Genomic DNA, 15093 nt, shown 5'->3' on the forward strand with positions numbered 1-15093 from the left:
ATCCAGTGGCCTTTCAGGCTGATCTGAGACCTTGTCACTCTTAAAAAAAATAAATAATAATAATAATAATCAATTATGCTAAGGCAAAATGTAGAGGAGCCTGTTAATATATTTAAAAAAATCACTTAAAACCTATTTATTATAGTATTTAATATATTAATCAATCATTAAAGCTATGATGATATGCTATGATATGATATGCTAATAAAAAACTCTTTATTGCTGCTCTTTTTCATTGTTGTATGTTTTTCACAAGTGGTACATTAATATTGTTTTTTTTTTACACATACAGTATGCATGTTTATATAGTAAATTTTCATATACAGTGTTCTTCAAAATTATGTAAGGGAAAATATAGATATATGATTATATATACAACCTTTCCACTTGTGACAGCATCAGTGTTGGGGTAGTTACTCAAAAAATGTAATTAGTTACTAGTTACTAGTTACTTCTGTAAATTGTAATGAGATTACTTTACTAGTAACTGCATTTGAAAAGTAACTTCACTACTTATTACTTTACTTTTTTAGGGCCCTATAAAATCCGTTTTAATTTTTCTCAACTTCATTTTAATGGTTACATTTAATTGTATTCATCAAAAAGCATGTCTAATTAATTTAATTCATAACACTTATACATTTTCACAGCAATTTATTAAAAGTTTAACAAAAATTACATGTTTAAGGCCCTATGAAATGTTTAATTTTTTCTTCAACATATGTTTTATTTTTTAGCATGTGTAAATTATTTACATGCATGAAAACAACTTCATGTATTAAATTTTCTTAAAATAGCCTTATGAAATGTTTTTTTCCCCTCAGAAATTCTGTTGTGTATTTACAATTTTCTGGTTATCAAATGAAGGCATAAAACATTCATTTAGATTTTCTTTTAAATATAAATTGCATTTCTTTTTTCTTCTTCTGAGAAATATATTTTCAATCTGAGTATGAACAACAAACACAAACTATGCAGCATATAGTAAAAACAATTGCACAAATTGTCTTCAACAATACAGTGCAAAAACAGTGCAAATGATTCACAAACTACACACAAAATGAGTGAGAAATATTCAGAGTGCAATAGAAAAAATAGTGCAACTATCTTTATGAACTGTATAATTATATAATGATTTACATAGTATGCATAATATAAATGATCGATCCATTGGCTGTAATCTGTGTCAGAATCGATTTTACTGGGACATCGCCTAACGACCCAAGACATAAATTCCAGTGCTTTATCAGATATGTACAACTGTTTCATCCTTGTTTTTGATTTGTTTTATGTCAAAGTAGGTACTCTGTCGAGTGTTTTTTGTGCTTTTTCTCATGCAAATGTGTTATTGTGTGTTTTTACTCATGCACTCACGACAGACTTTACTTTTACTTTGTTTTCGTTCATTTTCCAAAGCAATAGGCTATGTTAAGTAGTAGTTCAAAAGAGTACTTATTGGTTTAATATGGGAGAGTTTGAACCAATCTGGGCACGGGGGTGGGACTAAGCATCACGATCATTTCTGTTTGGCTCAGAGGAACGAAAGCATTGGTTTCTTCTGACGAATCAATGTTGTCAAAATGCGATGACGTAATCACATATACTATGGCGCCTCTAAGCGCTAAGATCAATCGTTATCGGGGAAACCCAGCCCAGAACTTTACACACAGGCAAACACGGCATGTGTAACGCAGGAAAGCGCGTTCCTATAGTCAAGTAAAGTAGTGTAGTTACCAATATTATTAGTTTAATGCGTTACTTTACTTCGTTACCCAAAAAAAGTAATGTTGTTACTGTAATCCGTTACTTTGTAACTCGTTACCCCCAACACTGGACAGCATGCATAAAAAATTTTAATTAAAATGAATAAAACTATTTATTTCAATCTGCAAATATCTTCACTGCATTTCTACCCTGGACTAGATGATGAGGAAGTGCACCAAAGATAATAATTAGCAAAATATACACAGAAGGAAGCCACCAGGTCCACAAACTAACAAATTAACTGTCTAGATCCACTTGGACCAGCAAATGGTGATAAATGACCAGCTTCGACCATCTAACTCCCATCAGAATCTAGTTCTATGTGGATTTTCAGGTAGGAGAAAAGAGCCAAGAAAATATATGCATGTAGGCTGAACTTGAAAGGTACTTTGAACCAAGTTGCAACAGGCTAAATTCCACTGAACCTTCCCATTGACTGACAGGATGATAGCAGTCTTCAGAAATCTTTGGAGACATCAGAGCTTGCTTTTCTTCATGTCTTTTAACTGAGCGCCACACCCATCAATGGCACAATCATGTAAATAAGGTTGTCATAGAAACTTGGCCTTTAACGCAATTAGTAGGAGTGGGCCGGATCAGAAGTGGGAAGGGAGAGAGTGAGTTAGCCTATTAGTTAGATGGTGTCAATCACGGCAGCCGACACCAGCTCTGAGCCGAACGCCGCTGCTGGAGGAGGAATCGATAAGCAAGACAGCAAGAGACAGTGATACACTAGTGATGTGTGAAAGTGGCAGCTGAAGGTGACCTGAGTTAGGAGGAAAACGCACACACACAAACAGGTTAGAACACACAAAACTCAAGTACTTAGGCAAGTACACACACTTGCTGCTTTCTGTGATCGATTGAGCCTGACATTGATGAAGTTCAGTCAGAAACAAAGCCACCTGTCACACCTTACATAGGAGGCAAAAAGCATCTCACCATCTGTTTTGACAAAGTATGCAGTCCATTAGGAAGACATTTTATAAAAAGTTTCTTCACAAGGAGTTTGAATTTAAAAGGCAACAATTAATTTAGGATAGAAAAATGTATCTATTTTTAAGGCATTTAACTACAACTTAAATAAATAAATAAACAGGCATGGCAGTGGCGCTGAGAGCTTGGGCCCGTCATGGCTACTTGCAGCTATATTTATTTTTATTTTTAGGGCTTTGGGGCCCTTAACATGCTCAAAAACACTTGAAACTTTGCACACGTAAAAAAAAAAAAAAAAAAGAGTCCAAGAGTCATAAACAATTTATTTTAAGTCTATTTTGTCCATTTAAATTTAAATTGCGGCTCGTTTGCTATTCATTCAAATTTATTATACCATTCAGTAATGTGTCAGTGTTTCTGAATGCTGTTTATTATTGCCTACTGTTACACAGGAACGGCTGTATCTTTACTAGAAAAAATAGCTCGTGATTTTCCTCATTTTTAACTCACATTAGATAAAACAATCTGCTGAATGAATAAATGTGACCCTGGACCACAAAACCAGTCATAAGGGTCATTTTATATATATATATATATATATATGTATATATATATATATATTTTTTTTTTTTTTATACATCAACTGAAATCTGAATGAATAAGTTTTCCATTGATGTAAAGTTTGTTAGTATAAGACAATATTTGGAAGAGAAAAAATATTAGAAATGAAATGATGACATATTTACGGTAGGAAATTTCCAAAATATCTTCATGGAACATGATCTTTACTTAATATCCTAATGATTTTTGGCATAAAAGAAAAATCGATCATTTTGACCCATATTGTCGGCCATTGCTACAAATATACCCGTGCTACTCATGATTGGTTATGTGTTCCAAGATCACAAATATAAATGTCCAGAAATCTTCCTTGTACAATCCACTTCATATACCATCTAATTTCAGCTTGTCCACAGCATCAAAAATCATTCCCTTCTTCCACATCCAGTTTCTGAGTCCTTCCGGAACCGCTATTGCCACATTAGCGCCGGTTGCTAAGATACCCCAAAGATTCCAGAATCCCCATGTGCCCTATCCAAGCCCACGGCCATTTAGACGGAGTTCTGCATTCCCAGCTTCGGTTACCGAGGGAAGAAAATTGGTATTTTGGAGGAGAGGAGAGTACCAGAGTGAGAGGGAAAAAAGTAGGAACTCTGAGCTGAAAACATCCCACAATCCATCTTCTGTCATGGTAGCCAAATAGTCAAGCCCATAAACAAAGACAACATGAAGAGTGATCAGCAATAATGAGCTGTTCGAAATGGCCGCCAGCCTTCTTTTGGCCCAACAAAGTAATAAAGCACTTGAAAAGCGACCAAACAGGCAGAATGACTTGTGGACTGGGGAAAGTGAAGAGAACAAGGCACTTCAACCTCGTTGAATATGTTTGCCGTACTGCTTCTTGGAAAATTCAGCTGGTGGAACCCTGCTTAAAAATAAAAAGTGGGCCGAAAACAGTCCTCAGTAGCTTATTCTGAACCTTGGTTGTCTAGTGGAAGAACAACAGCAGAGCTATCTAAAGTGCATGTTGCCCCTCTCTGATCATGTTATGGAACATTTCTCATAACGTAACGCTTAGCGGTTATCCAATAATTGCTTAACTGGTGGTGTGTCAGTGGCGGTGGACGTTAAGCTTTGGCTGGAGCTCATCCACAAATTCCACTGAAGTTATAAATCAGTGACTGCTCTGAAATCTGGCATCTGTTCCTGCGCAACACAAACAAAACTCCATTAAACAAGAGACGCCTGACCACTCACGGAATACTAAACACCAGGATTAGGAGGGTAAATAGAAAGAGCAATGTGTTCTTCTGTCTCTCAGTCCAACGAAGGGTGGAATCACTGAGAACACCACACAGTCACAACACTAGGTGCTGCCTGACATGTTATCATCACTGTATCCACACGCTTAACGTGATTTACCCAAGAAAGACAACAGCTTTTCTTTTCATTCAAGTTCAGGTCTGGGGTTAAGCTATCAACTCTAAATTCAGGGGTTGGTTATGGTTGTGATTTTGTATTGATAAACACAACTATTTCAGAAGACTCTTACGTTTCGGCCTAGAATTGTTTGATGGGAATGTTTGCAGGACCAAAAAAGATATTAATTTAGGAATATGTTCTATGGTTAGACAATAAACACAGAATGAACAGCTTTCATAATCTATTTTGCTTCTGTAATGCATAATGTTTCCAAGTGTAATAGGATGTCCAACTAGAAAAAAAAGAAGGAAAAAAAAGAATTTAAGAGGAATTGACTGGTTGCCAATTAATTTCACAATGGAGGCACAGTGCCATGTGAACCAAATATTGTATGTTTTTGCCTCATCTCAAAGTATTACTATGGTAACAATTAACAAAATTGTTATTAACTTAACGCTTATTGGCAGCATTGGTATTAATAGTATTAATATAAATAGTAATAAATATGTTAATATTAATATAAATGGTAGCAAATATCTTAAAATAGTTGTTAATATTGTTAAAACTGTTTAAAATATTAATATTGCAACAGCATTTTTTATATGAAAATGTATAACATTTATTATATTACATTTATTATTATATATGCTAATTATTATGTTTTAATTATACTGCTATGGTAATTTAAATATTTTAAATAATTTAACATCAATTTTTTTACTTTAAATTATTATTATTTTAAATATTAATAACATTGATTTAAATGTATTATTTGAATATTAAACATCTATTTTATATTTTATATTAATAACATTGGAATCGATATTTCTAATGATATTTTTCAATAGTAAAAAAAATGACTTTCTGATATTTCTGTGTGGCTGGTACATTTACAGAAATGTTTTATTAATGTACAATGTACAACTAAACAAATAAAATAAATAAGCTGTTTCAATTGCTGAATGATTACAAAAAGACACATTTTTTTCAGTGGGAAAACTGTTGAAATGGTCACAATAAGACCTGGAACATGTGCTGAAAACAATCTACAGGTCAATTTAGAGTTCATGCTGACTTTAAAGTGTACTTCTAAGGAGCAGGAAGATGGTATCACTGTAAAACCATGGCAATTCTGATAAATGTAGCAGAACAGCTATTTGGCCTTGTTATGATACAGGGCATGTGATACTGCCATGAATATCTGCTTCTTTTAAGCCTGAACATTACAGGACAAAAAAAATAACATGGTGTCTGTGTTTGCAGTGTCAGCCAAATCCAATGATAAAATAGAGCTCAGGGCGTAACCTCTAGACCCTGCTCATATCAAACAGTGAGATGTGACTTAATGATCCAAATGTTCAGCTCCTGTTCTGACACCCTCAATGTGGAACACATCTGCAAATGAATTAATAGTGCTGGGGTCAGAGGTTAAAGTGTTTAATCACACTGTGCCCGTGGGGCTAGTGCCATGGCCTTGTCCAACTATTCCTCCATCAACTGAAATGCCTCATCATCATGAGGACGGCACCACAGGGAACAGGCTCAGGGGTCAGGTGAGAGACCATCTCGTGAAATATTGACCCCTGCAAGAAACGGGATTCATGGAACTTGAATGGCGGGAACGTGGCGAAACGGGACATGGTGTCTTACAGAGGGGAGGGAAATATGAGGGTGAAGAGGATGTGACTGCTGTTAAAATGCAGTTGTGTTGATAAACAGCATCTGTGGTCGATCACAGTTTATGTGTGATACCAGACTCAGACTCCAAACAACTGCTACTACAGGAGTCTTATTTTTGAAAGAAATATCGTAAATAAAACTTATTTGATATCGTAGGATATCGGTTAAATACACCATGTGACATCAGTGGTTCCACCATAATTTTATGAAGCTACGAGAATACTTTTATGTGCATAGAAAAACAAAAAACACTACTTTACTGAACCACTGATGCCATATGGACTATTTTAACAATAGCCACTTTTCCACTGTCGGGCCAGTGCGAGGCAGTGCTTTAAATGGGCCGGGCAGGGCTAACAGCCTCGGACCTGGAGCACCGAGGCAAAATGCACGCACACAACAGCTAAACAGTGATTCGCAGCAGCAGCAGAGATGGTGAGTCAGGAGCAATCCGATGAAAAGTTGGCATTTTCAAGGTGGAGATATAAGCACTACTTCAAATTCATTGTGGTCAAAGGCTAGAACGTGCATGTAATTTGTAGCCTACATGTAATGTGTGACATACGCATATATACAAAGCTAGTGGCCAAAAACACTTTTCTTACAAAGATAATACTTGAAGTGCAGGATAAAACTCTTGCTGTCTGTTGACGTGCAATAAATATCGAAAGTTATGAACGAACACCTGTCTGTTCTACTCATTTCAACTGACTAGTGAAAACTGCTAAAAAAAAATACAAATTCTTTGACATATAGCAACTTTTTTTTTTTTACCGTAACGCAAATAGTTACTTTGCCTGGTAACTAGTTACTTTTATTATAGAGTAATTCAGTTACTGACTTTTTTTCAACAAGTAATGAGTAACTATAACTAATTACTTTTTTAAAGTAACGTTACCAACATTGCCTTTCTGGGCCTTGAACATAATAGTTCTGTTGCTGAAATTCTCGGATTTCATAAAAAAATAAATAATAATAATAATAATAATAATAATAATTTGTGTTCCAAAGAATAATGAAGGTCTTACGAGTTTCGAACGACATGAGGGTGAGTAATAAATTACAGAATTTTTATTTTGGGGTGAACTATTAAAAAAACTATAAATATAATGCATTAATGTTTGATATATGATGTTGTTAACCACTAAAGTCACCTAAATACATAATTCATTGCTCCTCCAGAGTCTCAGTTGAAATTCTCAAACATCCTCAACACATCTGCACATCAAGATGTCTCAACATAATCTAAAAAAACACCTTCTGCTGGCACACAACAAAACCAGAGCACCTATCATAACATCTAACCCTGAGAATCTTCTTCCAGAAGACAGCTGGAGGAAAAACAGACATCTTATTTATATTGGTCAGCTAGTTCACTTGAGTATTACGACCAGGTGATCAAACAAAAGACACCTTCAACTTGAAGCCCCCCGCCCCCTTGTCGATTTACTTCTGAGGTAAATCAATAAAGAAACACGTGTATGTGCTCTTCTCATGATAGCAGATAGAGTGTGGTGGGCTCTGGAACATTCTGTTTCTGTTCGCTCCGTTTACATATTTACCATTAAGCACCGTGGCAAAACTGGGCATGTGTTTGGCCTGGCATGTGCAACCAGAAACAGAGCGAAAGAGAGGGAAATGGAAAGCAAGAGAGAGCAGAAGTTGGCTTTGTCTTGCATAAAAACAGATGCAGTAGCTGCAGTACCAAAAACATTTCCAAGACAGGAGGTCTAATCCCGTTGACCTCTTCTCTCTCACTCTTTGTTACGCCCTTGAGCGGTTGTTTGCTACTGCAGTTGTTCTGTTGTGGTAGACACTACAGCAGTTTTTCTACTTGACATATTTGCCTTCTAATTGTTCTCTAAGTGTCACATTATACATTTTTAATTAAATAATTTTTCTCCCTGAGACCCACTTACTATGTTAGTAACATTATAATTATATATATTTATATTATATATATATATATATATATATATATATATATATATATTCTCTGACACTTAAGACTTGTTCAAACTAAAGATGATAACTATAACAACATCTACACATTTTTAATAATAAATCTAATTATACCTTTTTTCTCTAGTCAATCATAATCCAGAACCCTACACCTAACCATTCGTCAAGATACAATTCAGGATATAAAAGGCAGATACAACTACAGTCACAATTTACTTTTTATAAAAAAATATAAATATTCCAAGTCTTTCGAGGCAAAACTATTGGTTTGAGAGAGGAACAGACGTGATCACCATCTTCATCCACCATGAAGCTCAGACCCTGTGGGAACACTGGGAGCGTTACGTCAGCTTTGGTTGTGAAATGCCAGGCTCTTGTGTGTCTTGTGAAAGACTGTGTCATGCTAAAGTTTGGGAGTATCTTTTGAATGACTGAGAGGGATCATTTTCAGTAATTAAATGTTTTAATCTGTTCTTTGCCTTAATATTGCATGAATTCAGAAGACTTGGAATGTAACAACACTTGTTTGTAATACTTTTATACTGCTTTTTTTTCTTTTTTGCTATAAATATCCATGACTGTACTTTCATTTGTCGGTTGGGATTTATGATAGGGGTGAGGATAGGTGTTCTAAAATATCTATGAAAGTATAGATGTATATTAAATAGTTTTTATTTTTAACAAATTCATGCAAATAATTAAATGTGCCTTGATCTGATACATAAGGATTACAATTGAAAGCAATAGAGTACCCATCGAAAAGTGACACTGAAGGGGTATACTGAGCGTTAAAATAGGACGCCAAGGGGTCCTGACCAAGTGTCGATATGTATCGAGTTGGAAGAGAGAACATGTTGGATTATCATAATGAAAAAAAACACGTATCATCATAAATATTTATTGGTTACAGAGCTTATTTTCTGCAGTAATCCAAAATCCAATGGAAAAATCCAGTTGGGTTTTTTTATCAAGGGAACCAGGGTGATACAAACTTCTGGGTTGTCCTAGAAAAATATATCAAAAAGGTGTCTTTTAAAAATTTTAGATGATTGTTTCTAACTGCCATTTTTGACATTGAAGGCACAGACAGTATGTTTGAGGTACAAATCTGATAAGTAAACTGCCATAACAGCTGTTTTTACTGTCTGAAAGATGCGATCAATGCTACAGGTGTCAGATGTTTTAAAGTGGGACCTGTGGCCTTTGGAGAAATTCAGAGTGATGGATGAACATCATTCTTCATATCTCGTCACTTCTCCCAAACACTTTTGCTCTCATTGACCTAGTCTCTTTCTACCCTGGAATGTTTTTCAGCTGGTGATAAAGGGACGCCCTCTCTTCTTCCTGTACCCTGTGTTTTTGATGTGTGGCACCCTGGAGCACTAACTGCAGATTAGGGGAAATGGGTGCGGGAGAGCACGATGGCTGCCGGAGGGCCCAGCGGGGTGGTTTTAGTGATGAGTGAAGATTGGGTTTCAAAATGAGAGAAGAGAAATGCTACACAGACAAGATCTATGGTGAACACCTAGAAAAAGATAGAGGCGTGGAGCCTTGGGTCATATGTTATGGCTCTGGGCAGGAAAAAGAGGCCATTTAGTGGTCATTTTAGCAAAGATGGAATGGCAGGTACCACCTCAGCACCTGTGTTTGAGACAGTCAGAGGAGGTCATTCAATCTCTCTGTACCCCTGGGTGGTCTCTGTGGTCATTTGAACACCTGAGTATACAGATGACATAACGTGACGCTTTTTGTGAGGTCCACATGGTTCCTTCTGGGAATCAATTTGGCCCTAAAATAATTTTCCATGTAAGTACTAACAATAACATTACTAATCCGAACACTTCCTGAATCATACTTGGATAAAAATATCGGTTAGCATTACCATTCATCTCAAGGGCAGTTGCTCGGCTGGAGCAGGATTCCAAAAATATGCAATTAGAAATCTTCCATCTTTTACAGAGATATTCGAGCCAGCTACTGGAGTTAATTCACTGTTCACAGGGAGCTTGATTGACAGGCGATCTGACCAATCAAACATGGATTATGTTCCGCCGCTGCTATCCGCCATCTTGCCCGACAGCTACAGCTGATCTCCATAGAAATTCATGTTACAACGATGTAAAAAAGATTGACTGATTTGAAACTTTTTCAATATACTGTAACTAAATGTAAAATTTTGTGCAGATGGTTAAGCTGTCCTTTTGTTGGCTGCCACAATAATGGCCATAAGCTAAGCTTGTTTTGTTTACCAGATTTGTCCATGTCAGGCGCTGTATGCATGGCTTCCAGTACTTAAGTTAAAATACTGAGTGTTAAATTATAAAAATAATATGTTAAAATGTTGCAGCTAACCTCACGTCACTTCATGTCATCTTCCCACTCATTAAACTATGACAGGTCCTTTACTACAAAAAGAAGGTCATTGTGACACTAAAGTGATGAAACTATGGCACCATGTGCATTTTTAAACAATGTTAATAGGTTTCACATAATATTGTTGGATCAGAAAATATGTTAATGTGCATGCACAGTAGCCGCAGCTGTATCCCTTCTAGCCTTAACCACAAATCAGACAAGAGAGTAACATTAGATCAAATTCGGTGGACTTAAACTTGAAAAATTGTGTGTTTGGCAGCTGAAATAAAATACTCTCTGATGTTTATTTATGTTCATTTCGTGCTTTACGTAAATATGAAAAGATGATCGGTTCACGTGCTTGAACTGAGGCAAAACAGCTGTATGTCACAACACATTAAGAGAGACACAAAATGGTATTTTTATTGTTTGAATTTCTTTAAAAATGACAAGTTGAAAGCAGAGAGTCCTCAGACCTTGTTTCATACCAAAAGTAACCTGCTTTGTCTTGTCTGTCGGTGTGTTGTCAGTTTCTTTGCTCTGCGATGTATTTTTCACTGCGTGAGAGCATGATGTATAGTGTGAGAGTGGCATTGTTTGTCGGAGATGGCAACAATAACTAAGGAGGGCGGGTCTTTGTGTCAATTAAAGTCAATTACATGTGACTAATCACTCTGAAGCCACAGGAGAATGACACATATCCATGACTAGCAACTATACTGAGCTGTGATAATATGTGAACCTGGATCACAAAACCAGTCATAAGGGTATATTTGTTTTAATTGAGATTCACGCATCTGAAATCTGAATAAATAAGCTTTCCATATGGTTTGTTAGGACAGGACAATATTTGGCCGAGATATGACTATTTGAAGTCTGGAATCTGAGGTTGCAAAAAACACTGAAAAAAAATCACCTTTAAAGTTGTCCAAATGAAGTTCTTAGCAAAGAATATTACTAATCAAAAATTAAGTTTTGATGTATTTACTGAAGGCAATTCACAAAATATCTTCATGAAACATATATTTACTTAATATCCTAATGGTTTTTGGCATAAAAGAAAAAATCTATAATTTTGACCCATACTATGTATTTTTGGCTATTGCTACAAATATACCCGTGCGACTTATGCCTGGCTTTGTGAACCAGGGTCACATATAATGAAATAATGACCACAAACATTTGAAATGGTCAATGTTAAACTAATAAATCAATAAAATAATGATATATTTATTTATTGATGAAATTGCTAATCAATCAAATGAAATGACTTGTTCTGAAGGTCTGTCAATGGAGCAAGATTTAGAACTAAACTAGATTATGTAGTTATGCCATCAACCAGCAGGGGCTAACTGGGTCATGCTAACCTGCCAGACCAAAACAACATTGTTTAATTACTCATCAGAGGTACAAGCAACCCTTCAGGAACTATGGTTTCACGAGTAAGACAATCGTGCCAGACAGAACAGCATCAAACCAGTACAAACTAGCCATGAAAGCCTTGATGTAGGTAAGAGTTTGCTTGTTAACTCACTGGTAGATGCCACAGAGTCTCCAGAACCTTCACAACCGTCCTCATCATCACATTCACCACTGCTCTCTCCACTGCCTGTCTCGTCCCAGGACTCCCTGTGCCCCACACCAGGCATGATCTCTTGGATTTCCTAAAAAAAATAAATAATAATAATTACAAATGTCAGATCGGTATACAGTACATCCAAATATGAACAAGTGACAGTGTGTAGTGGAATAAACAAATTATGATATTTTGTTATAAAAACAATGATATAAAAAAAACTACTTGGAAAAATTATTACAAAATTTTACAATTACAAAATTAATCAAGTAGTTCTGGAAGTTGAGTGCTATATATACACTACCTTTTTTACATTTTCATTAGCAAACCTTAAATACATAATTTTTCTACTGATATATAACTCTCTATTTATAGTAGAATTCTAGGTCATGGTTTCCAAAAAAAGCAGTATTAACTTCAACACTGACTAATAAACTTTTTTTGAGCACCAAATCACCATATTAGAACGATTTCTGGAGGATCTGGTGACACTCAAGACTGAAAAAATTCAGCTTTGGACATTGTTTGGATTGTTGTTTCACTTCTTAACTCTACGAGACAGCAAACATAACCAGAGGGTTAACCAACAGGTCTGGTCCAGGCATATCTGCAGACAGAGAGAGTTTGGCATTTCTAAATCAAGCCTCCAGCATTGGGTTCGGGCCAGAGCTGCTCTTTAGGATGGGTGAAACTGGTTTTCTATAGCACAAGCAAAGATATTTTTAACCTACACACACAAACTCTACATACAGTGGAGCCAAAAACTCTGGAATTTTTTGTTTCAACTTGGAAATAAAATACATTTTATATCATTCACTCAACGTTTCATTCAAATTATATTAAAAGTACATCATAGATGCATTTTTCACTGGTGGTCCCAGACTTTTGGATCCCACTACAGGTCTATATCCAGTCAAATCCACTCCACTGCCATATTAATCTTTCCACTGACATTTTACTTTAGAGTTTCCTTCTTGTTGAGTACAAGATTTTGAGCCTAGCAAGGTAAAGAATTTGATTTTTCACTACCTGCTGAGGACTAAATGTCACAACACACTCCCTATATACAAGTCCTTGAAAGTCACTTTGTGCAGAAGTGTCCACTGGGGAAATAAATGTCAATGTAAAGGTCAAACTCACATGACCCATTAACCTTTGAGTCAGCACAATCAGGAGCAGGCAGGCTGCACACGATCGCCGTGACCTTTCACCCTCTGCCCAGGGCTTATGAGTCAGCTAGAGACATGAAGCTATAGATAAATATAGTAGGTTGGCCAGGAGCTAGACAGACAGATAAATATATAGACGATATTAATGGACAGTAATGACAACGGCTCCACACACATGGTTCAAACCTCACAGCTTGGCTTTCTAACTTTGTCATGACAAAGCACATGGACGCCTTTCAAAAAAGGCTACGTGCAGATTGACGCAAACACAGAAGATGATTCGTAACCTCAACTGGCGTTCTGGGGAAAGATTTTCAACACTGCAAATGCACCAACGTGCACAAACTCAAACCTTTTCTGTTCCTTATTAATAACCTCATATGGAAGCACTGATTTCATAAATATTTTTAGATCGGACCGTTTTAGGTTTTTTCCAATCTGAGATACCTAATTGAATTGCTAAGCCACGAAACAAAAACCGCTGAACTAACTTTTCCAAAAACACATGAGTGTGTCATGAAGCTGTATTTCTCATGTGTTGTTATTGGTATAACTTACAACCTTGTTAACCTAATGATGAAATAAAATACACTATAAACATTATGTGAAAAAAATTAACTAAGAACTATTTCAAGTTGCAAGTGCAGTGTGCACAGGTAAAGTTCATTTCATAATGTTTCATCTGAAACTTCCGGTCATGATGACAGATGCTTTTCAGCATCCTGATGCCAAACCTATTCCTGTCTGCTTATCTATTTTATTGGTAGGGACATAGTACTCCTGCACTGAGAACATGCCCTGCAGCATTATCAATAGACATAATACACACTTGCTCAGTCCGACACACACACCTCCTCACAACCAGCATAGTGAAACATATCATGGAAAACAGGATTTCCTCTGCTCAATGAAAGCCTACATGATTTTAGTGGAACTGATTATGATTTTACACAATCAAGAAATGTGCAACACAGTATTATACAACACAGTCTTTCCTAGCTGAGTAACGGAATAACTTTTGTTAACCAGAAAGAGAAGAGTGGTTGTTTGCATGACGCAGTCTTGCATTTTATGCAGAATTCTTAATAGAAAGTTCCAAAGCTTAAGTTTATTCTCCATATAAACCCACGAGTGACATTTTGATCTGACTATTCTTCTTTATAGGACTATTAAAGCCATGGATAATTATCAGAAAGAACACAGCTGTTGTTGAAAAGAAAATGCTGTTTCTCAAACAATTGAGAATTGAACCAGTTTGAAAGTGCACACTGATATTCATGTTAAACTATAGAAACTGCTGAAGTAATGCAGACACTGGGTTTCCAGTAAATATGAAACGGCATACAATTTGGTGAGTTAATAACTAAACTATCCACAGATGCAAGGTACTACTCAACCATAATGGAGGTCATTTACATATAAAAAAAAACAGCCCGTATAAAAAAGGAAAATGTTCACTCAAAACTAAAAACAACAGTAGAAGTGGGCTACAATGAAGTAGAATTTGACATATAAATGTTACTCTAATTTAGTATAAACCAAATTGAAGACATTTGAAACTTGAAGACATCAACGCAAAAAAAAAAATATGAATAAATGAGCAAAAATAATCAAGTTTCAATGTAAGCATATTTCCTCATCTGTGCTTCATGTAGTCCATAAGGCAAC

The 15093-nt window shown here is 35.9% G+C and overlaps 1 protein-coding gene across 2 annotated transcripts in view; it reads right to left on the reverse strand.

The window, feature by feature from the left end:
* The window catches only part of gpc5c (glypican 5c), a 114742-nt gene that overhangs the window by 12650 nt on the left and 86999 nt on the right, over window positions 1-15093 (reverse strand). For both annotated transcript variants that reach the window (XM_059501305.1, XM_059501304.1), the window contains one exon: window positions 12215-12344. In XM_059501305.1, coding sequence (XP_059357288.1) covers window positions 12215-12344 — 130 coding nt within the window. The remainder of the gene's footprint in view (window positions 1-12214; window positions 12345-15093) is intronic.

Source organism: Carassius carassius, chromosome 20 (genome assembly GCF_963082965.1).
Source record: "Carassius carassius chromosome 20, fCarCar2.1, whole genome shotgun sequence".
Lineage (NCBI taxonomy): Eukaryota > Metazoa > Chordata > Actinopteri > Cypriniformes > Cyprinidae > Carassius > Carassius carassius.